General features: G+C 39.8%; 1 protein-coding gene across 8 annotated transcripts in view; it reads left to right on the top strand.

The window, feature by feature from the left end:
- The window catches only part of anxa3a (annexin A3a), a 78527-nt gene extending 57848 nt beyond the window's left edge, over window positions 1–20679 (top strand). For all 8 annotated transcript variants that reach the window (XM_059988722.1, XM_059988727.1, XM_059988724.1 and 5 more), the window contains 5 exons: window positions 1668–1761; window positions 1847–1942; window positions 8072–8130; window positions 11702–11824; window positions 19282–20679. In XM_059988722.1, the coding sequence (XP_059844705.1) occupies window positions 1668–1761; window positions 1847–1942; window positions 8072–8130; window positions 11702–11824; window positions 19282–19341 (432 nt within the window). In that variant the 3' untranslated portion in view covers window positions 19342–20679. The remainder of the gene's footprint in view (window positions 1–1667; window positions 1762–1846; window positions 1943–8071; window positions 8131–11701; window positions 11825–19281) is intronic.
- The last annotated feature ends 4460 nt before the right edge of the window (window positions 20680–25139 follow it).

The following is a 25139-nucleotide window of genomic DNA, read 5'->3' as shown; positions in this document are numbered from 1 at the left end:
AATAAGTTAAATACTGATCAAATCCCAAATGAAAAGCAAGAATCTCCCACTTACCTACAGCGCTGATTAATGTCTGCAACTTAGTTTTAATAACTATGGTTCTTTTGATAGTTGTGATCTGACAAAAATCTTATCTGGAAATTTAAAATTTAAAAAGTCATGTTTTTGCTTTTTCCAAGTAAGAGTTCACAATTAAATTATATCCCTCTATCACTCCACCAGTTGGAAGGTTTCATCAAGCTGAAAGACAGCTACTGGTGCAGTCATTGCACTTTTAGAAACAGAAACGCTGCCGCATGAACAAGTGTTATCTGGCATTTTGAATGAAATCGAGAGAAGGAAGAGTCCTACATTGTTATGTGATGATTAAGTGTGTCACATTTTTATTGTCAATTTAAAAACTGTTTAATTGACAAATATAAATTAAAATGTAAAATTAGTGTTTGTTTAAATCTAGTGGCTTAAATAGATGCCCAAGAATTCCAGTGGAAGAGCATCATTCTGCCCCCTGTGATGGCATTATGACTATGTGCTCATCTTGGTGCAAACCTCACTAACCATTCTGATTGCTTCAGGAAGTTGCAGTTCAGAGCCACTCCGGACAAATACAAGTGTAGCAAGGTGCAGCAGGTTTGCTACTACCAGGAAACAGTGGCCCATTGGTTTTGATAAATCAGAATGTGACAAGTGTGTGCAACAGCTCGAGGAATTTATTATTACAAAAATGCCAAAAACTATTGAAAAAGAAAGAAGCATAATAAACTCAAATGAAGCAACTTTCTTGAAACCTGCCTCTCGGTCAAATTAATTCTTCTCCAATGAAATGAATAAAGTCACTGAGTAAGAACAACATTAATTAGTGTAGATTCATTGAACAGATATCCCAGTTTAAGTCTTGGGGAATTGCGCAAAGTTGGAACTCCACTACTAGATTCTATGAGGACCATAGCTGGGAATTTGCCAGCAAACGCCTCTCAAAACATTTGGGTCTTAATCGTTTGCACCTGCTGGGGAGAGAAATTGATTTTCCGTTGAAGGAAGGAAATGCCAGCTCTTCCATGCAAAACTGCTAGAGTATTTCAGGAAAATCCCAGCATCTGGATAACCACTCTTGTCCAATGGAATGCATACATTGAAATTGCATAGGTGAACATTTCAATTACTGAGCAATAGGATTGTAGAAGCAGTTACTACGCACAAACTCTTTATCCTTCTCTCCTAATGGTATTCAGATCTCTGCATGTGTCTTATTTTGTATTTTGCCAGCAAAGAGTGTCATTATCTCTGGAGTGCACTGATCTTATTAGAAAATAAATGCATTTTATCACTATTGTTAATCAGTTAATAGTGAAATTCCAATTTTAAGAAATTATACATCATACAAATTTGCTTAATCCTGTGATTTTTATTATTTGGTCATTATGAAGTTAAAAACACAGGTGATGGCCCAGTTTTTACCAGAAGATGGAAATATTCTTAGTTCCCAATTCAAACTATAATGGGATGGGTACCACAAAGAATATGAAAGAAGCAATTCATCATGAAGTCTACTACTTCAAACGTATCATGTACAATTTGTACCAAGATCAGATTCTTACCAGCATCTTCTGTTATTGCAACCACTACAGCTGGAGACATTTCTGTAACCATTACTGTTTATATTCTAGGCACTTTTCAAGGCTGGTGAGAAGAGACTGGGAACTGATGAAATTAAATTTATAGAAGTTCTATGCTTAAGGAGCCCGTCACAGCTACAAATGAGTAAGAAATTTGTTTGATACTGTTTTCATTTCATTCCAAAGTCTGAGTAAATAGAATAATGTGTTTCTTATTTTCTTTGTGCTAGCATTTGATGAATATAAACTCCTTACCAACAAGACCATGGAGGACAGCATTAAAAGCGAAATGTCTGGAGATTTGAAGAAACTGATGCTGTCATTGGGTGAGTCAAGTTGAATGCTGAATGTTCAACCTTGAGGACAGCAGTGGTAAATAAGACATGTAGAGTTTTGTGCACATATTCTGTCATTCCTCTGATGTTTATCAGCTTCTCTTTTGAAGTGAAGCTGTTTTATTTGTGTAACAGCATTGGGTGCTTTGCAAAAGCAGTTACTGCTATTAGTTGTGGTTAGTTGAAATACCTCTTCAAAGACCATGGCCGAGCCTGAGTAGTGATAGCACTGAGCACTAGGTATTTGACCAGATAGGCTTATGAGCTGATTGCAACAATTTCCACCACTAATGAAAAAAAAAATAATAGATTTGAATTTTTTTGGACTTCAATGTTTTCTAGTTAAGTACTGCATAAATTTTAAAAATATCTCATCTATGTTTTCAAATCCTTTGTGGACTCATTACTCCTCCATCTGTATAATCTTCTCCAGTGCTGTACCTTGCAATGAGATTTCCGTATTCCTACACTTCTGTCCAGTTGTACAACTCCAAGTTTAATTGTTCCACCATTTATCACCATTTAACAAGTCATGAAACTCGGGAATTACTTTAATTTCACTTAGCATTTTCTCAATTCTGTAAAGAACTTCTTAAAACCAACCATTTTGACATAGCTTTTAATCGTTATTCATAACCTTGCATATAAACAGCATCAATATTTTGACTGATGACACTCCTGCAATACAAATTTGATCTATAAGCCGAAGGAGAAGTTCTGTCCATGATAGGTTTTGGTATTTATAAAAAGCCATAGAAAGCAGAGGCCCTGGAATTGTGGTAGCCGGAATCATCTATTTAGCAGGGTCTGCTAACTGGAGTAGAATTCAGCTCTGCTCGAGTTCCTCCACTTGAATTCTCCTCAGGACATTTCCAGCTGTTGAACAAAAACATAGAACTAATTATACACAGATGATGTGCCGTGTTCTCATGCAGCAGTAGTGAAGAAGCCTTGTGAAGCTGATTGGAAGATAAATTTTTAGACAACTTAGTGGGGAAAAAACTTGGGGAAATTTCTTGGCGATGCACAGAGGAGATCATGAAGCACATCATTTGTTCCACACTCAATGCATGATCTATGAAACTGTCGAGTCTCACTACTCTTGTGTTTTTACCCCACACATAGACCTAAAATAAAAAGAGTGAATGAACCATGTTGAGATTTGTCCATCACCTCCTTACATGAAACCACCAGCTGTCCAGGAAAAAAAAATGGGAATTTCATCTATGTCTTTGGGAATGATCCAGAATCTGTGTACTGTTCTGGACACAGTTTCTGTAGATGATGGAAATCCAGAATAACACTCAAAATGCTGGAGTGGAAGGAGAGAAATCAATGTTCATGCTAACATGTTGGGGGCTACCTAGATGGGGTATGAACCACTCTCAGGTTGGAGGAACAAGACCTCATATTCTGTCTGTGTAGCTTCCAATCTGATAGCATGAACCTCAATTTCTCTAACCTCCTGTACCTTTCCCCCTCTCTCCTCTTACCTTGACTCTTCTCCTCACCAATCGATCACTACCACCTTTCCTTTCTGCCGTGATCCACTTTCCTCTCCTTTCAGATTCTTTCAGCCCTTACCTTTTCCACCAATCCCCTTCCAGCTCCTCACTTTATCTCCCCCTCTCCCATCACATACCCTCCCCTCACCTAGCTTGTACTTTCCCCTCCCCCCCACCTTCTTATTCCGGCTCCTTCCCCTATCCTTTCCAGTCCTGAAACATCGACTGTTTATTCCCCTTCCTAAATGCTGAGTTCCTCCAGCATTTTGTGTGTGTTACTCTGTTCTGGAGTGAATGAATTGTGCAAAACTACATTGCGTTTAGAGTATAATGCAAGATACATTATAGACACATCATCACTGATATAACCTGGGGTCATTGGGTATTTCGTGTCTTTCAACATCAGATACTCTCACTTAGGCAATCCAGCCAGGATTAATCAGGTCCTGGCTTGTGTCCCAGCAAGATTGGTCCGTGCGTCACTTCTCTTGATCCACAGCCATCTAGAGGCTTGCTCAGCAACTTCTGAAGGCACAATTCAAGGAGCAGTTGGTTCGGCACAGCGAGCAGCCAGCAAACCTCAACAGGATTGTTGTGCGTTGTGCCTTAAACCCCTGTATCTGGCACTGTTCTTCCTCCTCCTGGTATTTGGCTTGTGTTCCAACACCTCCTCATTCTGGCCTTCCCAAGGAACTGTCAGTTCTACCATGGCACCTATTTCGAGGCTACTGACAGGGATGATAATGCAGTGAAGTCAGGGAACATTAGTTGCTTGCCCAGCTTGACTTCCAGTTGCCAGTCAGACCAAAAGTGTAATATTGATGTTTGTATACTACACAAGCCTTTACTTCTCCCCACCACCCCATGTGGAAAGGTCAGCACTTTCCTCTATAAATGTCAGGAAACTTGGGAGTTCTGAACAACTTCTGCAAACTGGGGAATTTTGAACATCCCCACAGCTCACTGCTGCCGGTTTCCTCACAATTATGCCGAGAACTATGATGGTTGAACTTGTGCCATTTTAGACCAGGTTGAAGTTAATTGACTCCATTTGATTTAGTGGAGAGGAAAGGATTCTGAAGTAACAGTAACTTCCAGCTAATTTATATTGTTTTTAGTTAACTTTATTTTCATGTCTTGCAATGTTGAAATGTCCAGTTTGTTTAATTTAATTTCTTTCAATTTGAAAATGTTTCAATAATATGAATGATGATTAATTGCATGAATGATTATAAATGTCATGAACCTTCTTTAATGCTGGTTTACTCTGAAGTTATGGCTTAGAAAATGTCAAAGCAATTGTGGACTGAGCTTTTTCAAAAAATGCTGTAGAATCCCACTTAAAGTAAGAAGATCCTGTGTTCCCAGTCAAATGTATTTTTGTGGGCCAAGTTTCCTCATGGAGATCTACACACATTCGAGTATGGGATATAGTGATTGCTGGCAGCTTTCTGCTCCCAGAAAATTTACATGCCAGAAATTCCATTTTCCTTTTTCTGCTGCTGGAGAAATGGAGAACCTCCAGGACTCTCAGACATCCACAACTGAGGGTGTGAACCCTATACTGAGAAAATAGTTATTATCATTGTTGAGGTCTTTGCTTGTACCTGTAACAATGCTAATAGATGATTTCTGTGACAATTGAGTAGGCAACTGTGGTAATGCATGAGGACAAGCTTATTTCAGAACTGTGTAAAGGACAAATCTGTGTGTGGACCCAAAACAGATGGAGGAGATCTTAAATGCATTCTTTGCACCTGTCTTTACTCGGCAGACGGATTCAGAGTAGATAGAGGTGAGGCAAAGCAGCCTCTGTATCGATTACAGAGGAGGAGGTGTTGCTATGCTGAGGTAAATCAGGGTGGATAAATCCCCTGGGCCTGACAAGGCATTCCTTCAGTCCCTACTGGAGGCAAGTGCAGAAATTGCTGGGCCCTAGCAGAGATATTTAAAGCATCCATAGTGACAGGAGAGATACCAAAGGATTGCCAGTGTTGTTCCACTGTTTAAAAAAGGCTCTAAACAAAAATCAGGAAATTATAGGCCAGTTAATCTGACATAATTTGTGGAAAAGTTATTGGAAGGTATTCTAAAGGACTGGATGTATAAGTATTTGGAGAGACATGGGCTGATTAAGGATAGTCAGCATGGCTTTGTGCATGGTAGGTCACGTCCAACCAATCTGAGTTTTTCAGGGAAGTTACCAGGAAAGTTGATGAAGGTGAGGCAGTGGATGTTCTCTACATGGACTTTGGCAACGCATTTGACAAAGTCCCGCATGGGAGGCTTGTCAAGAAGTTTCAGTCACTCGACATTCAGGATGAGGTAATAAATTGGATTAGATATTGGCCAGAGAGCGGTAGTAGAGGGTTGCCTCTCTGACTGGAGGCCTGCGACTAGTGTTGTGCCTTGGGGATCGGTGCTGGGCCCTTGGTTGTTTGTTATCTGGATGATAATGTTAACTGGATCAGAAAATTTGTGGATGACTCCAAGATTGGGGGTATAGTGGACAGAGGAAGGCTATCATGGCTTGCATCAGCTGGAAAAATGGGCTGAAAAATGGCAGATGGAATTCAATGCCGACAAGTGTGAGGTTTTGCACTTCAGTAGGACCAGCCAGGGTAGGTCTTACCCAGTGAACTGTAGGGCACTGAGGAGTGAGGTAGAACAAAGGGATCTGGGAATTCAGGTCCATAATTCATTGAAAGTGGCATCACAGGTGGATAGGATTGTAAAGAAAGCTTTTGGCACCTTGACCTTCATAAATCAATGTATTGAGTACAGAAGTTGGGTTGTTATGTTGAAGTTTATAAGACATTGGTGAGGCCTAATTTGGACAATTATATGCAGTTTTAGACAGAGGCCTACGGGAAAGATGTAAACAAGGTTGAAAGAGTGCAGAGAAAATTTACAAGGATGTTGCTTGGTCTGGAGGACCTGAGAGTTGAGGAAAGATTGAATAGGTTAGGACTGTAATCTTTAGAATGTAGAAGAGTGAGGGGAGATTTGATAGAGGTGTACAAAATTGAGGGGTATAGATAAGGCAGGTGAAAGCCAGCTTATCCCACTGAGGTTATGTGGGACTACAACCAGAGGTCTTTGGTTAGGGTGAAAGGTGAGAAGCCTAATTGAAACATCTGGAGAAACTTGTTGTCTCAGAGGGTCATGAGAGTGTGGAATGAGCTGCCAGCACAAGTGGTGCATGTGAACTCAATTTCAACGTTTAAGAGAAGTTTGGATAGGTACATGAGTGTATGGTCAATGGGTGTAGGCAGGTTAAATGTTTTGGAAATGGGCTGAGTGGCCTGTTTCAGTGCTGTACTTCTCTACTACTCTGGCTAAGGCAACATCAATCAGGAATTCTAGAGGGTTTGTGCATTTTTGTCCAGAATATAGAAGACTCTATGGTTTACTTACACAGTTCTGTAAGATTATGAAAGAGTTTGATTTAGTTGGTAGAATTCATGAAGTCCATTCTCTGTGGTTGGTTTGAAAGCAGAACCATTTTGCTTACAAATAACAGTTGCAGTGTGTAACATAAATCATCATAGAACACTACAGCGTGAAACAGGCTCTTTGGCCCATCTAGTCCATGCTGAATTGTTATCCTGCCTAGTCCCATTGACCACACCTGTACCATAGCCCTCCACACCCCTCCCATACATGCACTTAGCCAAATTATCTTCAATGTTGAAAACAATCCCATGCCCAATACTTCCACTGGCAGATTTTTCAACATTCCCACTACCCTAATAAAGAAGTTCCCCCTCATGTTTCCCCTTAAATATATCACCATTAATCTATAATCTCTAGTTCTAGTCTCTCTCAACCTGAGTGGAAAAGGTCAGAAAAAATTTACCCTATCTATAACCCTGCATAAACATGTATACCTTCATACCATCAAGCCTTCCCTCATTCTATGCTCCAGGGAATAAAGTCCTAACATATCCAAACTTTCCTTATAACTCAGTACCTCCATCCGGGCAATATCCTTGTAAATGTTTTCTGTACTCCCTCAATTTATGGATACTTCTCCTGCATGAAGGTGACTAGAACTCCCTGTGATATTTGGCTTCACTAGAGTCTTATACAATTCAATATTACATCCTAACTCCTTTACTCAAAACCGATTTATGAAGACGAGTGTGTCAAAAATTCTCCTTATGATCCTGAGCCTATCTCTCTATGATGCCACTTCCAAGAAATGATTGATCTGTATTCCCAGATCCTTCTTTTCCACCACACTCCTCAGTGCCTTGAGTATATTGTGTAAGTCCTACCTTGGTTGGTCCTCCCAAAGTGAACTACCTCACACCTGTCCACATTAACTGACATTTTCAGCCCATTTTTCCCGAAGGTTGGATCCCGCTATCTAAGAGGAAGCTGAATACATGAGGGCAAAATTCATATAAGAAAAATTTAGTGAACTCAGGAGCCTGTGTAATAAAATTTTAACTCATCATGTGAAAATTGTGAAGTATACAGTTCTGTTGAACTTGTGTATAAAATGCACAACTTCCTCTAATGCTTATAATGGAGGGTAGGGAGAGAAGAGAATTATTAAACTGGCTTTCTTGTTCCATGAAATGATTACTTCTGTTTTACTTTGGCTCAGTTCAGTGCTCAAGGTCTACACCTGCCTACTTTGCTGAACGGATCTATAAAAGTGTAAAGGTAGGTTCAAATTCTTCAGGCTGTTAATCATTTCAGAACTTTTTATACAGATTTCTTCCACGGGCCCAGTGGACATCAAATTTGCACAACAAGATTATCTACCCTGAACAAAGAAGAGTTAATATCTAGAAAATGAGAACTGAGTTTTATTTAATCCTTTTAATAACTGTGTTGCATTAATACAAATTTTTGCCATGCCCGAAGCAAAAAAAGCTGTCACTTTTGCAAGATGAAGATTATATTGCCACCCCAAGCAATCCAGATTGTTTGAGAGGAGATGCAGCTGAACATGAACCTGACCTCTTTCTCGTTTGACGTGAGGAAGATGCCATACTCCGTTGGCTGCTACTTCCACTCCTCAAGTTACTATTGGCTTTGAAAGAAAATGTAACATCTTAACTCCCTTGTACACTTACACTGCAAGTTCAACCCCTCAATCCCAAAACAACCTTCCTCAAAGTGACCATATAATAGAACATTCTGCCCTTTAATTTGCTGTTCTGTAATGCTAGGCCTCTGATAGAAGTTATTTGCCCTTAATTTTTAAACACACTCTTCAGATTGCCCCTTTCCCATTTTCCTTGGGTATCTTTATTTCCTCCAATCTCATTCTCTCACCCACATTTGTTTTTAATCTTTTGCCATTCAATTGACTTTTCCTTGTGTAGACTGTAATACCTGTAGACCTAGTTTTCCTTAAATCCAGAAAAGGGCCTCCAAGATTGTTAGGTTTGGTCTTTGTTGACATCAGTACATTTTAGCCAAATTTATATCACTTTTCAAAATTACAATTAATTGCCTTAATTTTGCATCAAGCATTTGATTGTTGGGGAAAATACTTGAGATAGTTTTACTAATTGCTATTCTGCTCTATATAGCTAGAAAATTACTGTTGCAGCCTCATTAGCACATGCATATGATATTTTCTGCATAGTTTAAGAGCGCAATTAAGTTTTTATTTATTTAAGACCCGGGAGCAAAATTAGGCTATTTGGCCCATCAAGTCTGCTCTGCCATTCAATCATGGCTGATCCTTTTTTCTCAACCTCGGCCCCACTTCCCGGCCTTTTCTTCATAATCTTTGATGCTTTGTCCTATCAATAGCCTATCACGCTCTGCCTTAAATACACAATGACCTGGCTTCCACAGCTTCCTGGGGTAACAAATACCACCATCTGGCTAACAAAATTTCTCCATCTCTGTTTTAAATGGACTCCCCTCCATCCTGAGGCTGTGCACTTTTGTCCTAGACTCTCCTACCATGGGAAACATCCTTTCCACATCTACTCTGTCTCAGCCTTTCAACATTCGAAAGATTTCAATTAGATACCTGCTCATCCTCCTAAATTCCACTGAATACGGACACAGAGCAATCAGATGTTCCTCATATGATAGCCCTTTCATTCCTGGAATCATCCTTGTGAACCTTCTCTGCACCCTTTCCAATGCCAACATATCTTTTCTTAGGTACTTTCCTGTAATACCATGGGCTCTTAACTTGTCGAAGGCCTTCTGAAAGTCCAAAAATACAACATCCCCTGCATTCTCTTTAACTATTCTACTTGTAATCTTCTCAAAGAATTCCAACAGGTTCATCAGGCAGGATTTTCCCTGAAGGAAACCATGGTGACTTTGAGTAATCTGGTCCTATGCCACCTAGTACACCAAAAAATCATCCTTAACAATTGACTCCAACATCCTCCCATCCTCTACATCAGGCTAACTGTCTATAATTTCCTTTCTGTTGCCTCCCTCCTTTCTTAAAGGGTAGTGCAACATTTGCAATTTTTCAGTCCTCTGGCACCATGTTAGAGTCCAATGAATTTTGAAAGATCATTACTAATGCCTCCACAATCACTACTGTTACCTTTTTCAGAACTTGGGGTGCAGTTCATCTGGTCTGGGTGACTTGCGCACCTTTAGGTCTTTCAGCTTTTTGAGCACCTCGTCTCTTGTAATAGTAGCTGCACTCACTTCTCTTCCCTCTCACCCTTCAACATCTGACACACTGCTAGTGTCTTCCACAGTGAAAACAAATGCAAAATACTCATTTAGTTCATCTACCATCTCCTCAGCCCATATTATTATTTCTCTGGCCTCATTTTCTAGTGGTCCTATATTCATTCTCATCTCTTTTATTTTTTACGTACTTGTAAAAGCTTTTACTATGCACATTGATATTGTTTGCTAGCTTGCTTTCATACTTCATCTTTTCCCTCCTAATGATTCTTCTAGTTGTTTTCTGTAGGTTTTAAAGGTTTCCCAATTCTGTCTTCCAACTAATTTTTGCTTTGTTCTATGCCCTCTCTTTTGCCTTTACATTAGCTCTGACTTCCCTTGTCACCCATGGTTTGCCACTTGTGTTCTTCTTCATTTCTTGATTGATTCAGATACATGCAGAATAAGCCTTTCGAGCCACACTGTGATTTATCCCTTTCCTAATCATGGAACAATTTATAAAGGCTAATTAACCTACCAACTGGTACACCTTTGGAACATGGGAGGAAACTGGAGCACTCAGAGGAAACCTGTGTAGAATCTACAAATTCTTTAATAGAAAGTGGTGGGAAATTTATTTATTTAAACCTTCAAGTTGCCTGAGGAGAGAGAAATTTATTGATAACCCACTTGGTATTTGTTCAGAAATGTGTCAATGGAAATGTTCCATGTCTAGGATCAAATGAAAACCGTGCAGCTTTCATGCTCAAATGTATCATACGCACAGTGCAACACCCAAACAAAACACAACTAAAAAGTTACTTCTTTAGTAATCGCTTTTTCTAATTTGGTTTATATATATATACACGTACATGTACCTTTTCGCCTCCACAGATTCTGTTTGATCTGTTGATTTTCTTCTAATGTTCTGTTTCTTTTTGATGGGTATGGAAGCCAAATTATTGGAAATACATAAAATGAAGATAGATGAACAATTGAAAAATTGGGAAACTAAGGGCTATGGGAACCAGGTATAGATCAGAAGACCATTGTAGATCAGCCATGATGGTATTTTTTTGTTGGAGCAGGCTTGTGGGGCATAGTGCCCCACAGCTCCTCGTATTTCCCTGTGTTCTTGTGAATAACTCAGGGGTGATTGATAAGTTTGTGGCCTAAAGTAGAAGGAAATGAGTTACTAACTTCAATCTTTCTGCATAATCACTCAAGGAGTTGAACTGCTTGTGCATGTAACAAGAGCTGTGTAACTCATCTCCTTCTACCTTAGGCCACAAACTTATTAATCATCCTTGCTGCGGACACTTCCTGGAGGTCCAAGATCTGTATGCTCCACAACTACTGGACTAAGTGTGTAAGTGTAGGAGGGGATTATGTTGAAAAATGAATGTGTTAGGTTTTCTAAAATTGACTCCTTCTACCTTAGGCCATGAATTATCAATCACCCCTTGTAAAATAGTAAAGCTACGATTTGTACACCTCTCTATTCATACCAGATAAGAGGAGATCTTCATAGGATGCCTGACACTTTTGAATGTAGAAATATTACATGCAGATATACTTCCAATCTAGCCAGTTATCATTCTCAATGTAATGAAGAGTGTGGAATTCTTTTCAGGGGGTTGGCACTGATGAACGTACTCTCTCAAGAATATTAGTCACCAGATCAGAAATTGACTTGCTGGACATTCAAGATGAATACATGAAAGCCTACGGCAAATCCTTGTATGCCACTATTGAGGTAGGTCTTAAATTCTCATTGTCAATATAGTTCTGACTCTCTGTTCTGGTCATCGTAAGCTCTAGGCTCACTTCGGTGTTCCTTGGCAGATATCATGGAGTTTCAGATTTCTCTAAGGTCAGCAGTAATTGTAAGATCTGCATTTCACTCCAACCCATCATCCAATAGCCATGGAGTCACTTCATAGAATGAGGAAGAACATAAAGGCAGTTGATGTAGGATAGTGGTTTGTGAAATACCACTGACCATCCTCAAGGAATGTGTGGAGCAATTGGTGTAATGAGCAAAACGCAAAACCTTTTTAAAGAAAGGGACTTCCCTTCCTCCACCATCAACTTTGCTCTCAAACATATCTCTCCCATTTCACACATAGGGTTCCCCTTGTCCTCACCTACCATCCCACCAGCCAATGGGTCCAACATATAATTCTCTGTAACTTCCGGCACCTCCAATGGGATCCCACATCTTTGCCTCCCCCCTTTCTGCTTTCCGCAGGGATCACTCCCTACATGACCTCCTTGTCCATTCATCCCTAAATTCCTTCCCACTGATCTCCCTCTCGGTACTTATCCTTGTAAGCGGAACAAGTGCTACACCTGCCCTTACACTTCCTCCCTCACCACCTTTCAGGGCCCTAGACAGCCCTTCCAAGTGAGGCGACACTTCACCTGTGAGTCGGCTGGTGTGGTATACTGTGTCCGGTGCTCCCGGTGTGGCCCTCTATATATTGGTGAGACCCAACACAGACTGGGAGACCGTTTCACTGAACACCTACACTCTGTCTGCCAGAGAAAGCAGGATCTCCCAGTGGCCACACATTTTAATTCCACATCCCATTCCCATTCTGATATGTCTATCCATGGCCTCCTCTACTGTCAAGATGAAGCCACACTCAGGTTGGAAGAACAACACCTTATATACCGTCTGGTTTGCCTCCAACTTGATGGCATGAAATTGATTTCTCTGACTTCCATTAATGCCCCTCCTCCCCTTCTTACCCCATCTTTCCTTCTTTTCTTCCTCTCTTTCTCTCTTTATTTATTTATTCCCTTTTTTTCTCTTTTCTCCTTTTTTCTCTCTCTGCCCCTCTCACAATCACTCCTTGCCTGCTCGCCATCTCCCTCTGGTGCTCCCCTCCCCCTTTCTTTCTCCTGAGGCCTCCCGTCCCATGATCCTCTCCCTCTCCACCTCTGTATCCCTTTTGCCAATCAACTTTTCAGCTCTCAGCTTCATCCCTCCCCCTCCGGTCTTCTCCTATCTTTTCGGATCTCCCCCTCCCCCTCCCACTTTCAAATCTCTTACAATCTCTTACTATCTCTTCTTTCAGTTAGTCCTGATGAAGGGCCTCGGCTGTTCTTCTTCCTATAGATGCTACCCGACCTGCTGCGTTCCATCAACATTTTGTGTGTGTTGCTTGAATTTCCAGCACCTGCAGATTTCCTTGTGAAAACCTTGTATGTGACTGGTTCAGGAAATGTGTCTTCTGTTGGGTCTCAACATCCTCTCCCACCTGCTTTATCAGAATGCACATTACTAATGTATAGGAAGGGACAAGTCCATCACTGCAGAAACTTATTTAGTGGATCTGTGTTGTCTTCTTCAGTAGGAGGATGGTTGTTTATCGAAATGAAAAAATCTGCAACTGAATGAAGTATGGAGGGATGTATGGGGTCTTGTGCATAGATCATCAAAGGTTAGCAGGCAAATGCTACAAAAAGAGAGCATATATCATATTGATGTTTGTTGCTAAAGGGTTGGAGTTGAGAAATGGCAAACTTGTTACAATTGTGCAGGGTGTTAATGAGATATATCTGGAGTAATATTCAGTGTAGCTCCCCTTTCTACCAAAGGATATGGTAGCATTGGAAGCAGTCAAAATGAGATTCACGAGACTAAATCCCGGGACAAGAGGATTGTCCTGTCTAGGAGATTGGGTATCTATTCTTTGGAAGTTAGAAGAATAATCTTATTTCAAACATATTGGATCCTGAGGGGACTAGAGTGTAGAGATTTTTCACTAGCTAGCAGATCTCAAATGATGGGATAAAGTTTCAGATAAGGGGTTGGCCATTTAAACTAAGGCATGTGAAGTTTTCTCAGAGAATCCCTACCCCAGAGAGTTGTGGAGGCTACTTATTGAAGTATCAAAAGTGGAGGTAGATACATTTTTGAAAGATCAGGGGATTGAGGGCTTTGGGGATCTGGCACAGAGGAGGAGTTGAGGCCTGAGGTAGTTCAACCATGAATAGTATGGCTGGTTTAAGGCACTAAGAGACCTACTCCTGCTCCAATGTTTTCCTTTGCTTTCTCTCTATAGCAAGCACATAATTTTTTTAGTTAAGGTTCAAAACTGAATAGAATTTTCTGGGTGTGCTCTTGCATAAGCCCAACACTAATTCAATAAGCAATCTGTATCTCTGCACTCAAATTTGCTCCTAATTAAGGCATAATTTCTAATTGACCTCTTGAATACTTCATGCATCAACATGTTAGTGAAATGCCCTGCTTAAGATTCTTACTGCTGTGCTGTAGGTATTTCATTTTAGCATGTCTATAAGAGCAGTCTGTTCTGCTTTCCTCCTGTTTAGGTTTGAGCTAAGATGAGGGGCTTTTTTTTGTTCAGCTTAGGAATGTGGTGTCAGCCAATCAGGATGGTAGAATTGAGAGAATTTTCTAGAGGACACTGGGCAGAGAGGTTTTGTGAGGGACACAGGTGTGGGTTGAGGTATTTTTGGTGGGAGCTGGGAGAAGACCGGAGGGAAGATGGCTAAGGATGCCATCCCTGTTGCAAAAGCTGCTTTGTACAGATGAATGGCTTCAAGACAGAAGGGCAAATGCTCCTGTTTGTTTGAGATGGATTTCCAGTGGCATTTAGAAGGTGGTGTGTGCTTTCACACAGATTGAGGGTCCAGCATGTGAGTTACAGGCAAGTTCAAGATGAGCTCCAGCTTACGTGCACATTTGACTGTTGAATTATAATGGGCACAGTTTTGTTTTTTTCTTTAATAACTCTTTGGTAAATTAATGTTCATAAATGTACCTCATCATTGTATGTAGTGCACGATCCCGACAGCAGGGAGGCAGTAAATCACAGCATTCACACAAACCAGGGTTTGGGTGAGTGAGACATCCCAGCTTCACAGGTTTGGCGGGACCAAAGTGATATATACCCTAGACCAGGGGTCAGCAACCTTTACCACTGAAAGAGCCACTTGGACCCGTTTCCCACAGAAAAGAAAACACTGGGAGCCGCAAAACCCGTTTGACATTTAAAATGAAATAACACTGCATACAACGTTTTTTTTGCCTTTATGCTATGTATAAACAAACTATAATGTGTTGCATTTATGAAATTGATGAACTCCTGCAGAGAAAACGAAATTACATTTCTGCATGCAACAAAAACATTTTGAACTCCGAAAAAAAGACGTTGGGTTGAAAGTTACTTTTAAGTAAAATATTCAATGTCTATTTGAGTCCTTCTTGTATTTATGAAAAACGCCGAACTTAAATTTTCCGCCAGCAGCAAACCAAAAATATCATCAGCCAGCTGTCAGCCTGAAAAATAAAAGGACTATTTCACTGAACAATGAAAAAATATGAATATACATAAAATAATAGGCAATTAAAATATTTATCATACTTGGTTAATGGGATTTCTGCTCCTGGACCTCAGCGCACAGCGTCTGCACATCAGGGCTGTATGATGTCACCTTCATCTTTACACAGGATCGCAAGCTGTCATCTGTGAGGTTTTCAATATCACTCCATTTGTGTTTCTGAGCAAGAACGGCCTTCTGACGGGCAACATCTTCAAGGTCTGCTGTCAAGCGTCTAAACTTGGACACCCATATGTCTTTGTCGGCTATGTCGGCCAGTTCCATCTCAAGATCAGGTTGACTCACACCTGCCAATGCAGTCGTATTCAGTAGGGAAGGATCGATGCTTAAGGGAGTGACCGGGAAGGATAATGTGTTTTTTTCCTCTCTGAACTCACAGAAGCGTTTCCCAAACGATGTTTGCATTGCGATGATTGCAGAATGTAAATACTCCGAAATTATCATGTCGTGACCTTGTTTGAACTCTCTCAAATTGGGGAAGTGAGACAAAGTGCCTTTCTGTAAATCTCTGGCAAGCAACGTCAACTTGCGCTCGAATGCCAAAACTCCTCCAACATGTGCAGGGCTGTACGTCCTTTCCCCTGAAGAGCTGTGTTCAGCGTGTTCAGGTGCGCTGTCAAGTCTACCATGAAGTGTAGCTTTTCCAGCCACTCTGGCTGTTCCAGCTCAGGAAAGGTGAGCCCTTTGCTGCCCAGGAAAGTTTTCACTTCTTCCAGACACGCGACAAAGCGTTTCAGCACCTTCCGTCTGGACAGCCAGCGATAAAAACACGTTGTAGCGGTGTCAGTAAACTGCAGTCAAAGATAGCTTTATTCGAACTAAACAGCCTTGCTTTTAAGCCTCCCTCAACCCAGCCCCCATGGACGCAGATGCTGCAAAAGACGCGTACTCACAAACCCCCGTAGGCTATCTCCCTTAGCCGGAATGCTGGCTAATTGTGAGCCGTTTCGGATGTGGCAGGAAATGTGTCGCTACACTTAGGTTGTACAAGATCACCATAACTACATTTCAAAAGCTAACAAACTAACATAAAATACATTTTAATTAAATACTGACCAATTATTTCCCAAAGCCACAGGGAGCCGCAGCACAGAGGTGAAAGAGCCACAAATGGCTCGGGAGCCGCAGGTTGCCGACCCCCGCCCTAGACGTACTGAGCCTGAGGAATGCGGGTTTCTCGTGAGCCGCTGAGTCCAGTGGCTGTTAATGAGCTATGTTTCCAGAGTCGTCCAGTAAAAAGGGGCTTCATTAGTTTTCTGTAATTTGCATAGAGGATACCTAGGCCCTTTTGAACAACATTTCCTAATCTTACAGCATTTAAGCAATATTTCTGCAGATGTGGATGATCTCATATTTTTCCACATTACATTCCATCCATTATTTCCTTACACACTCATGTTGCTTGAAGCCTCCTTTCAATCTGCTTCCATACTCGCAATCCTACCTAGCTTTGCATCATCAGCAAATTTGGAAATGTGATGTTTGGTTCTCTCAGACAAATTGTTGACATGGGTTGTGAAAATTTGGGGTTTAACCATCACAAATCACAACCCGAGGTCAATCAAGTTATTCTCATTTTGTCATCTATTTGTTGTTAAACTTTCACTCCATGTCAGAATTATCTCCATTTCTGTGTTCTAACTTTGTTGACCAGTTTCCGATGTGGGAACTTATTTCAAAAGGCATCCAAAAATCCTGGTACTCAAGTCCTCTTGTTCTCCCATATCCTGATGATGATCATTATTTCTCAGAGGAGGTAGGGCAATAAGAATTTTAGGGTCATGGGAAGGCAAATATTGCACTTTATCAATCAATAGAATTTTCACATAGTATAGATGGAAAGATTAACATTGAAGAAACAGTGTAAGTATAGCTTTGACTAGTTAACTTAAAGAATGCTATCTGGGTTATACAGTAGATTAATTACTCCTAGTAAAGTACCTACAATTGCTAATGTTGTTTTTATATTTTTATTATTATGAGTAATTCTAAATTTATGTATGATCATATAAAATTCATTTTGCTTAGGTCCTGAATGATAAAGGATGTGAGATGATATTACAAGAAATAATAGTTGGGTTAGAGTTGTTTGCTCTTGATTTACAGAATCTATATACAAAAAAATGCTATTATTATCTTTTAATTTGGCTCTGATTTGTTTCATAATGACCATAGCCTTTAATCTTCAAGGAAAATGTTTGATTTGCAAAATGACACATAGTGGATTTAAATTTAAATAAATATATATGGAACACAAAAATGATATTACTCAAGGTGACCATGAAACCAATGGATTGTTTTTATATAACTTTTAGTTCAGTAACACTTTTTAGAGAAGATAATCTACCATCCTGACGGGTCTGGTCAATAAGTGATTTGAGACCCACCAGTGTAATTAAATTTGCATCTCAGGAGCAAGAATGGATGATAAATGTCCACCTCTCCAGCAATGTCTACATTCTTTAACCAAATAACAATAAACATACCTAGGCAATTGTCTAACCTTTCTGAACCCTATTCCATTTATAAGAAACCTGGGCTGTTGCCAGAATAAACTAAACAATGAGTTTCACAGAGTACAGAAATTTAGAGCATGCAGATAAGTCGAGAGTGAACTAAGATTCAGGGTACAGGATTATTCATTACTTCTGTTGCCCCAGTGATGACCTTCACCTGAGCAGGTTAGTGTCTTGTGGCCCAATCTTCAAACCCAACCTGTTGATTGATACTGTCTACTAAGAGTGTGATTTATCATTGTGCCAATGCTACCTGTCTATGGCATGCAGAAGTTTGGTACAGCATCACTTCAGTCAGTTATCATCTTCAAAAATAAAAGTTTTTGTGTCTCTCAGGCCCACTCCCCCAGCTCTTCTATCGGTGTACTGAAGATTGTTAGCATTTGAAATGCAAATATTATTATTTTTGCAGCCAATTTTCATCCTGCTCTCACTTTGTGGTCTTTCTCTGACTCTCCCCTTCTCGTCCCTTTCTGGATTGCTCTGTTTCTATCTTAAGAGATTAATTAGTGACAAACACGTGTATTTCTGTTTATGCCCCAGACAACAGGTAAGTGACAAACATAATTTAGAGACTAATAGACTCTCACCCCTCCTCCTGTAAGGGCTTCATTTCATTTTCAAAGAAGCTCCACTTCGACATAATGGCTCTTTTGAGACTTTATGGAGAAGTGCCCCTGAGATGCCATGGTTCTTTTTCAGTTTCCTTTCTACCAAATTTAACAGAACTGCTTGACTTCAGGAAGGCAGTTTCAGATGTCACCTTTGTTCCTCCATTCCTGGTCCTCATTTTTAACCTGTCAAACTCTACATTCAACAGATCATCCTTCACAACTTCTACCATCTCCAACAAGTTTCCACTCCCATTTCAGTATCCTGAAGAGATCTTTCCCTTCATAATACCCTAGTCCATTCTCCTATCTCTGCTAACTACTGCCCTTCCAAATGCCAGTGGAGTAATAGGCAGCCGGTAGGTCAAACCAACATAGCTCCCCTTCTAAGTCCAGATCTTCCTTTCTCCTCCTTTGGTCACATTTTGCTAGTTTCATTCCCTCCCCAAGCCAAGCTTGCTTTTCATATAATTACTCCAGTATTGAAGTTCTTCCCACCATTCATAGAGGCAATATTCTGAATGAAAGATGCAATTATTACAGAGGAGAGCAATATGTTCTTCTGAAAGGCCAACTGCAGTAATGGAAAGGTTTCTTCTGTAGTGTTTTCCTTTTATTATAATTGTTGATGTGGATTGTGTATTTTGAGATTTTCAGCTGTGATTAAATTTATATATGACATTTTACTATTTATTTATTTATGATTTTAGGATGAAACTTCAGGGGATTATAGGACTACCTTGCTTAACATCTGTGAAAAAGGAAATTAAACAATCTTTGTACAGCAGAACAAACCAATGATGTACTTGGATTTTAATGCAAAACTAGATCAGCAATATTTGTGAATCAGGGTGAAATAGCTATCTAAATGACAACTAGTAAGCTACTGTTTTGCAACTTAATTACTCAGTTATAAATGTACAATAACTAACAGATTGGGTCTTGCCTCCACTGGAGGGTGTTAAACTCAGAAAGCAAAAGTATATTATTTCTGGTTCTAACTCTGTAAGCACTCAACAAGTTAAAGCACCTAGATTGTGTCTATCTCTAGCTCTGGTTTTAGATCAAATGTTCAGGCTTTTAGAATTAGTGTCATATTTACCAGTTTTTCTCTATAGATCGATTTTTATTCTATTCGATATTCAGTCAATGAATTGTTTGATTTGAATTTTTTTCTCCATAATCTTGCCATATTACTGATTTCTTAGTTAGGATTATTTACATAGCCAAATTTTTCATTTAATACATACACCAGTTGAGGTTACGCATTATCATATCCACTATCTGTAGCTGCACAAGTCTCCCAGTAATCAATCAGAGATAATGGGTTTCCAAAATGATGCCGACTGATAATAATAAAAGTCAGTGAACCTGAAAAAAAATTGACCTTCCAGTATGAGAGCTCCATCATTATTATCATTAATAAACTAGGTTAAATTATTATTTTGTCCAGTTTTAAACAGATTTACAGCTTTAAGCAATCACAAACAGTATTTAATTTTCCACCTACATTGCTTGTATAAACTTTCATCATATGCAGAAATGTCCTCTGTATTTCTTTTAATATGTGTACATTCCAGGAATTGTTTTTCTATGAACTGCCTATAGCACTTCATATATAGCTTATGATGTGTTCACTTGTGTTATGTATACAACATGGACTGCTGGTCAGATTTGTTTCCCTACCATTTATTTTTGGAAACCTAATTGATCCGTGCCACATCATTTAAAAGCTTTTGTCATTGATTGATTTAAAAGCAAAACAAGAACTGAGAAGTGTGTCTTGCTTCATGCAGAATATATCCTTCTTAGTGGCTCTCCAGACAATTAATTGCTCAGTCATAGCAAATTAATGAATTATTTACTAATGGTTGTGACCTGTTTAGGTACAAAGCTTGACACATTTCTGTCTTCATTTTGAAAATAATAAATAAGGTCTTAATAATTAAAACATTTTTGAGTTGTAAACAATTTGCTTATTCAGACTAAATGTTTCATTATAAAGTATTTATGCTGCAGTAGTTTTAAAGTGTTGTGCTTGCTTCAGCATTTTTGACAATGCTTTGTAATAGCTCTGACTTATCTTAATAAAGGACTATAAATATACAACTGCATTTCAAATGAAATGATGTGAATTATTGAATAATTAATAGTGAATTATTGTCACTATCTTTAATTAGAATGATTCAGTTTCTCCAGAAGGCAACATTTATCTGTCTAAGAACAATTATAAATTGGGTATATGCCATTTGTTGCAGATTATTAATACTTATTCCAATACACAAATATATTAAAGAGTTAAATTGAGGAAAGCTAGAGCTTATAAAATTCTGTATGTATCAATTCTGAACCTATAATGATAAAAAAGGAATGTCAAAATGACAACCCTGGTAAATAAAATACTTTCCTCTTTACTGCTGGAAGATTTGGAGAATCCTGAGCACTTGGCATAGGCAGTAAATGTCTCTCCAACACTTTGAGGCACTTGCTGCAGTTGAATCATGCCTCTAAAGAGCAGAGAATGTTGCTGCCTGGTCAACCAGCAGTGAGAAAGGAAGAAGATCCTTTTGGGATATAACCCCCTCTACCACTCATCAGGAGAGGAGTCTCACTTATTACTGATTAATTATGCAATGTTTGTGAAAGGCAGTCAACAAAATTATGTTATCATGTCACAATCTTTCATCAGAACTTAACACTTTTAGAAATTTGATTTAAGACTTGATTAAAGGAAGAGGTGGAAGGAAGAACAAATGGAGATACCTGACAGTGGAAGGCGGAGGGGGGAAGCTGGAATACTGTTATTTAATCACTCCTGATCTTCAGATCTACAACATTTGTTTGTCAATATCTTATGAAAACTAGGTGAAGAGTCAAAAATATTTTTATGTGCTGAGCAGTAATCTTTGACCTGGAAATCAACCTCTGAATGCAATTAGATAAAGCTGTGAAGAGGCAGTGTGTTTTGGGAAATGGTAGCTAGCACACAGCAGCCTGCACCATGCTTCTGAATAGGTTCTGGCTTGGTCTCCGTTGACATTGTTGGGATACCCAAGAGCAATAAGCCCTTTACACATGACATTGGGTTTGGTAGGAGTTAGGGCAGTTACGGAATTGGTGCTCAATCATTTGGGGGATCAATAAATAGATAACGTAGGTTTAAGGTGAGAAGGGAGAGATTCCACAGGAACTTGTGGGGCAAGCTTTTCATCCAGAAGGTGGGCAGCAGATGGAATCAGTAGACAGAAGAAGTGGTTGAGGCAGCTATATTAACAATTAAAAAGCACTTGGGCAGGTACATGAATAGGAAAAGTTGAGGGGGGTATCCATCAAATGTGGGCAGATGAGTCTAGCTGGGATCCTTAATCAGCATAGGCTAATACTGTAAGACTCTATGGCTCTAAGTGGTGGGTTGCTTTTTGAAATGCATTAGCTTTCATTTTAAAAGTCGGACATAAGATCAGTATTGCAAAGAGTGAACCTGCAGAAAGCGCCTGGCCTGGATGATGTCCCTGACTGTGTTCTAAGATCCTGCATAGATCCATTGGTTAGGTTATTAGCAGACATTTTTAAACTCTCCCTGCTTCAATGTGAGGCCTCAATCTCCTTTAGGGTGACCACTATTATCCTGGTACCCATCAAAAACAGCTAATGTACCTTCGAGGCTACTGACCAGTGGCTCTGACAATCACCATCATGAAGTGCTTCAGGAGGCTGGTCATGGTGCACATCACCTCCAGCCTCCCAAACAACCTCTATCCACTGCAATCGGCTTGCTGCTGAAGTAGGTGGATGCCATCTCCCTGGCTGTACACATCCTTGGGGACAACTGTGTCAGACTATTGTTTGAGTACATCTCCATCTTCAATTCTATAATTCCAAGGATCTTCATTTCCAAATTCCTAGACCTCAGACACAGCAGCTCCCTTTGTAGATGGATCCCTAATTGCCTGACCGACAGACCACAGTCAGTAAGGGTATGCTGCAATACTTCTGCCATGATTCTCTCAACATGAGTGACCCACAAGGCAGCATCCTCAGCCCTTTTCTCTATTCCTTGCACACTCATGGCAAGATTCTGTTCTAACTCCATCTACAAATTTGCAAATGATACCACTGAGGTGGGTCATAGCTCAAACAACAAGGAGTCAGAGTACAGGAAGAAGACAGACAGCCTAGTGTCAGCAACCAAAAGATCCAGCCATTCCATCAGGAGGGAGAGGAGCGCACATTCTCCTGTCTTTATTAGCAGCAGTTCTATGGGCAAAAAACACCTTGTAAATGAGGGACTCAGACGAGAGTAGATAGACTCTTTAATACTGACAGGAAGGTGGCAATAACTCAAAAAAACCACACATTACAGCGATCAGAGAGCATTTTTGAATGCGTAACACATCAAACCTAAAAATGGAGGGGCTACAGCAGCAGAAGACCACAAACGTACAGAAATACACTCCATGACCACTTTATTAGTATCTCTTGTACCTATTAAAGTTGCCATTGAGTGTTTATTGTGATGAAAGACCAACTTTAAGTTTACCTGGTGATGTTTATCTGTAAACAATGATTTGCTTTTTGATATTCCTGCACAAAGTAAGACGACGTAAATAAAAGAAAAGCAAGATATGAATTTATTCCTCAGTACATTACATTTACAGTCATTCTTGTAAAGTAGGAAACATTGCACCTGATTCGTGCACTTCCAACTCCAACAAGTAGCATTGTGATAGTGACCAAATTTTCCTGCGATCAGTAGAGACATGAGACATGAGCCAGGACTCGTTTTTAATTGTTCTGTTCTTTGAGACCTTTCTCCATCTGAGAGAGGAAAGCCTTCAAAAGGCAGCAGCTCCGAGAGTGCCCTGTTCCCTCAGTCACCTAGATATTCTGCATTTTCAACTTTCTGGAGTAGAAGTTGAAGCAGAAATAATTATATTTCAACAAGCTACATAACTGAATGTGAGGAGTCACATGGAGTGAATACCTTAGGTTTTTTCCAAGTCTGGTACCTCTACTTTGGGGAAACACTGATAATGAAACAACTCTTGGCTGTCAATGAGCTAGGTATTGTAAATGGCACACTCCACCAATCCCCTCTTCCCCGTTCCTGTATTTCACCATAATTTGCCCATCTGCATGTGATCAAAATTTATAATATAATTAGCACTGAAAATATTATTCTTCTGATAAAATTGAATTTTTCTTATTTTAATAACAGGTTATAACAGGCACATAGAGCTAGCATATCACCTGTCATGTTGCTTTTGAGGATTATTTAATCTTTGAGTGAGAATGTAAACTGAACAGTAATAAATTAGCAGACTTTGTTGTTAAACATCTCCTCTTATTATATTTTCCATTGATTCTGTCACCAAGAAATCTTACTTCCTATAATTCAATCGAGTAAGTAAAATATGAAATGACAAACATAAATGAACAAATGTGAGGGCATACATGATGTGACAACGAACACCAAGACCTTGTAAATAAAACACACCCCATGAATTCTTCTCTTGTTTTTATGTTTCCATTGTAAATCCTTTTGGTCATGTTTACATTTGAAATAATGTTACTTAGAAAGAGGTTCCTGTACCACTTGTTTTCTCAGAATGTGCAATGAAAAGTGGGCTTTACTGGAAGGAGTCATGTGAGCAAAAACCCCCAGATAAAATTCTGACCTTCATAATATTCGACTAGGCACTTCTGTGTGGAATCAACACATCTAACCTTTGTGCACAGTCAGACATTATCTATCTATGTATCTGCATATTTGACTATATACGTACCAACCAAAATTACGTATGATAGTTAAAAAAATGCAAGAAACGCAACCCACTGAAACAATCATTGGGATGCACATTAAAAAAACTTCACTTTGATATTAGTGTGTCGCACACAGCATCCATCTGCTTACATAGGTAATGTTCAGGATATTTGCAAACACATCCTGCAATGATTTTATCCAGCAGGAAAATTTCTGACAGCCTTGTGCTGGAACGAATTGAATGGACCCCATTACCTATGTATGACACAATGAGTGGACTCATGCCTGGTCAGTTTGGACTAGGAGAGCCCTTTAGCAGAACGTCACACTTATACATGATAAACTTGGTCTCCAAGTATCAGTAGTACCATCCAGATTACCAAGCAGGAAATGGTAAACTTTCCCATCAAAGCTGCCCACTCTCCTCTGTCTGGCTTATGGAACATGTTAAACCTATCAAGAAGGATGCAGCTCTGAGGGGTGACAATGCCAGGAAGTGAATCATTCAGGTAGAAGATTCTCTGTACGTGGATGACATAATCACCTTCTGCTTGGATTCCCTGTTTCTCCCCAAACTCCATTGGTCCACAGATTGATAGCCTCTGTGAACAGACTGATTGACAACAGGACCATGTTATTTGGCAACAGGCCCAACTGTTCCCCTCTTCTTCAGGTTCAACTACCTGACGGTGCAGGGAATCTGGTTTGCAGCAGCTGGAGCTCATGATGAGACAGATAGCTGAGGTGAATAAAGGTTAGGATGTGTAAGAGCCAGTTATGGCTGACAAGAGTCTGGTTATCAGT

Source organism: Hypanus sabinus, chromosome 14 (genome assembly GCF_030144855.1).
Source record: "Hypanus sabinus isolate sHypSab1 chromosome 14, sHypSab1.hap1, whole genome shotgun sequence".
Classification (NCBI taxonomy): Eukaryota; Metazoa; Chordata; class Chondrichthyes; order Myliobatiformes; family Dasyatidae; genus Hypanus; species Hypanus sabinus.
Note: the sequence above shows the minus strand (reverse complement) of the source record. Positions and strands in the feature narration are given on the sequence as shown.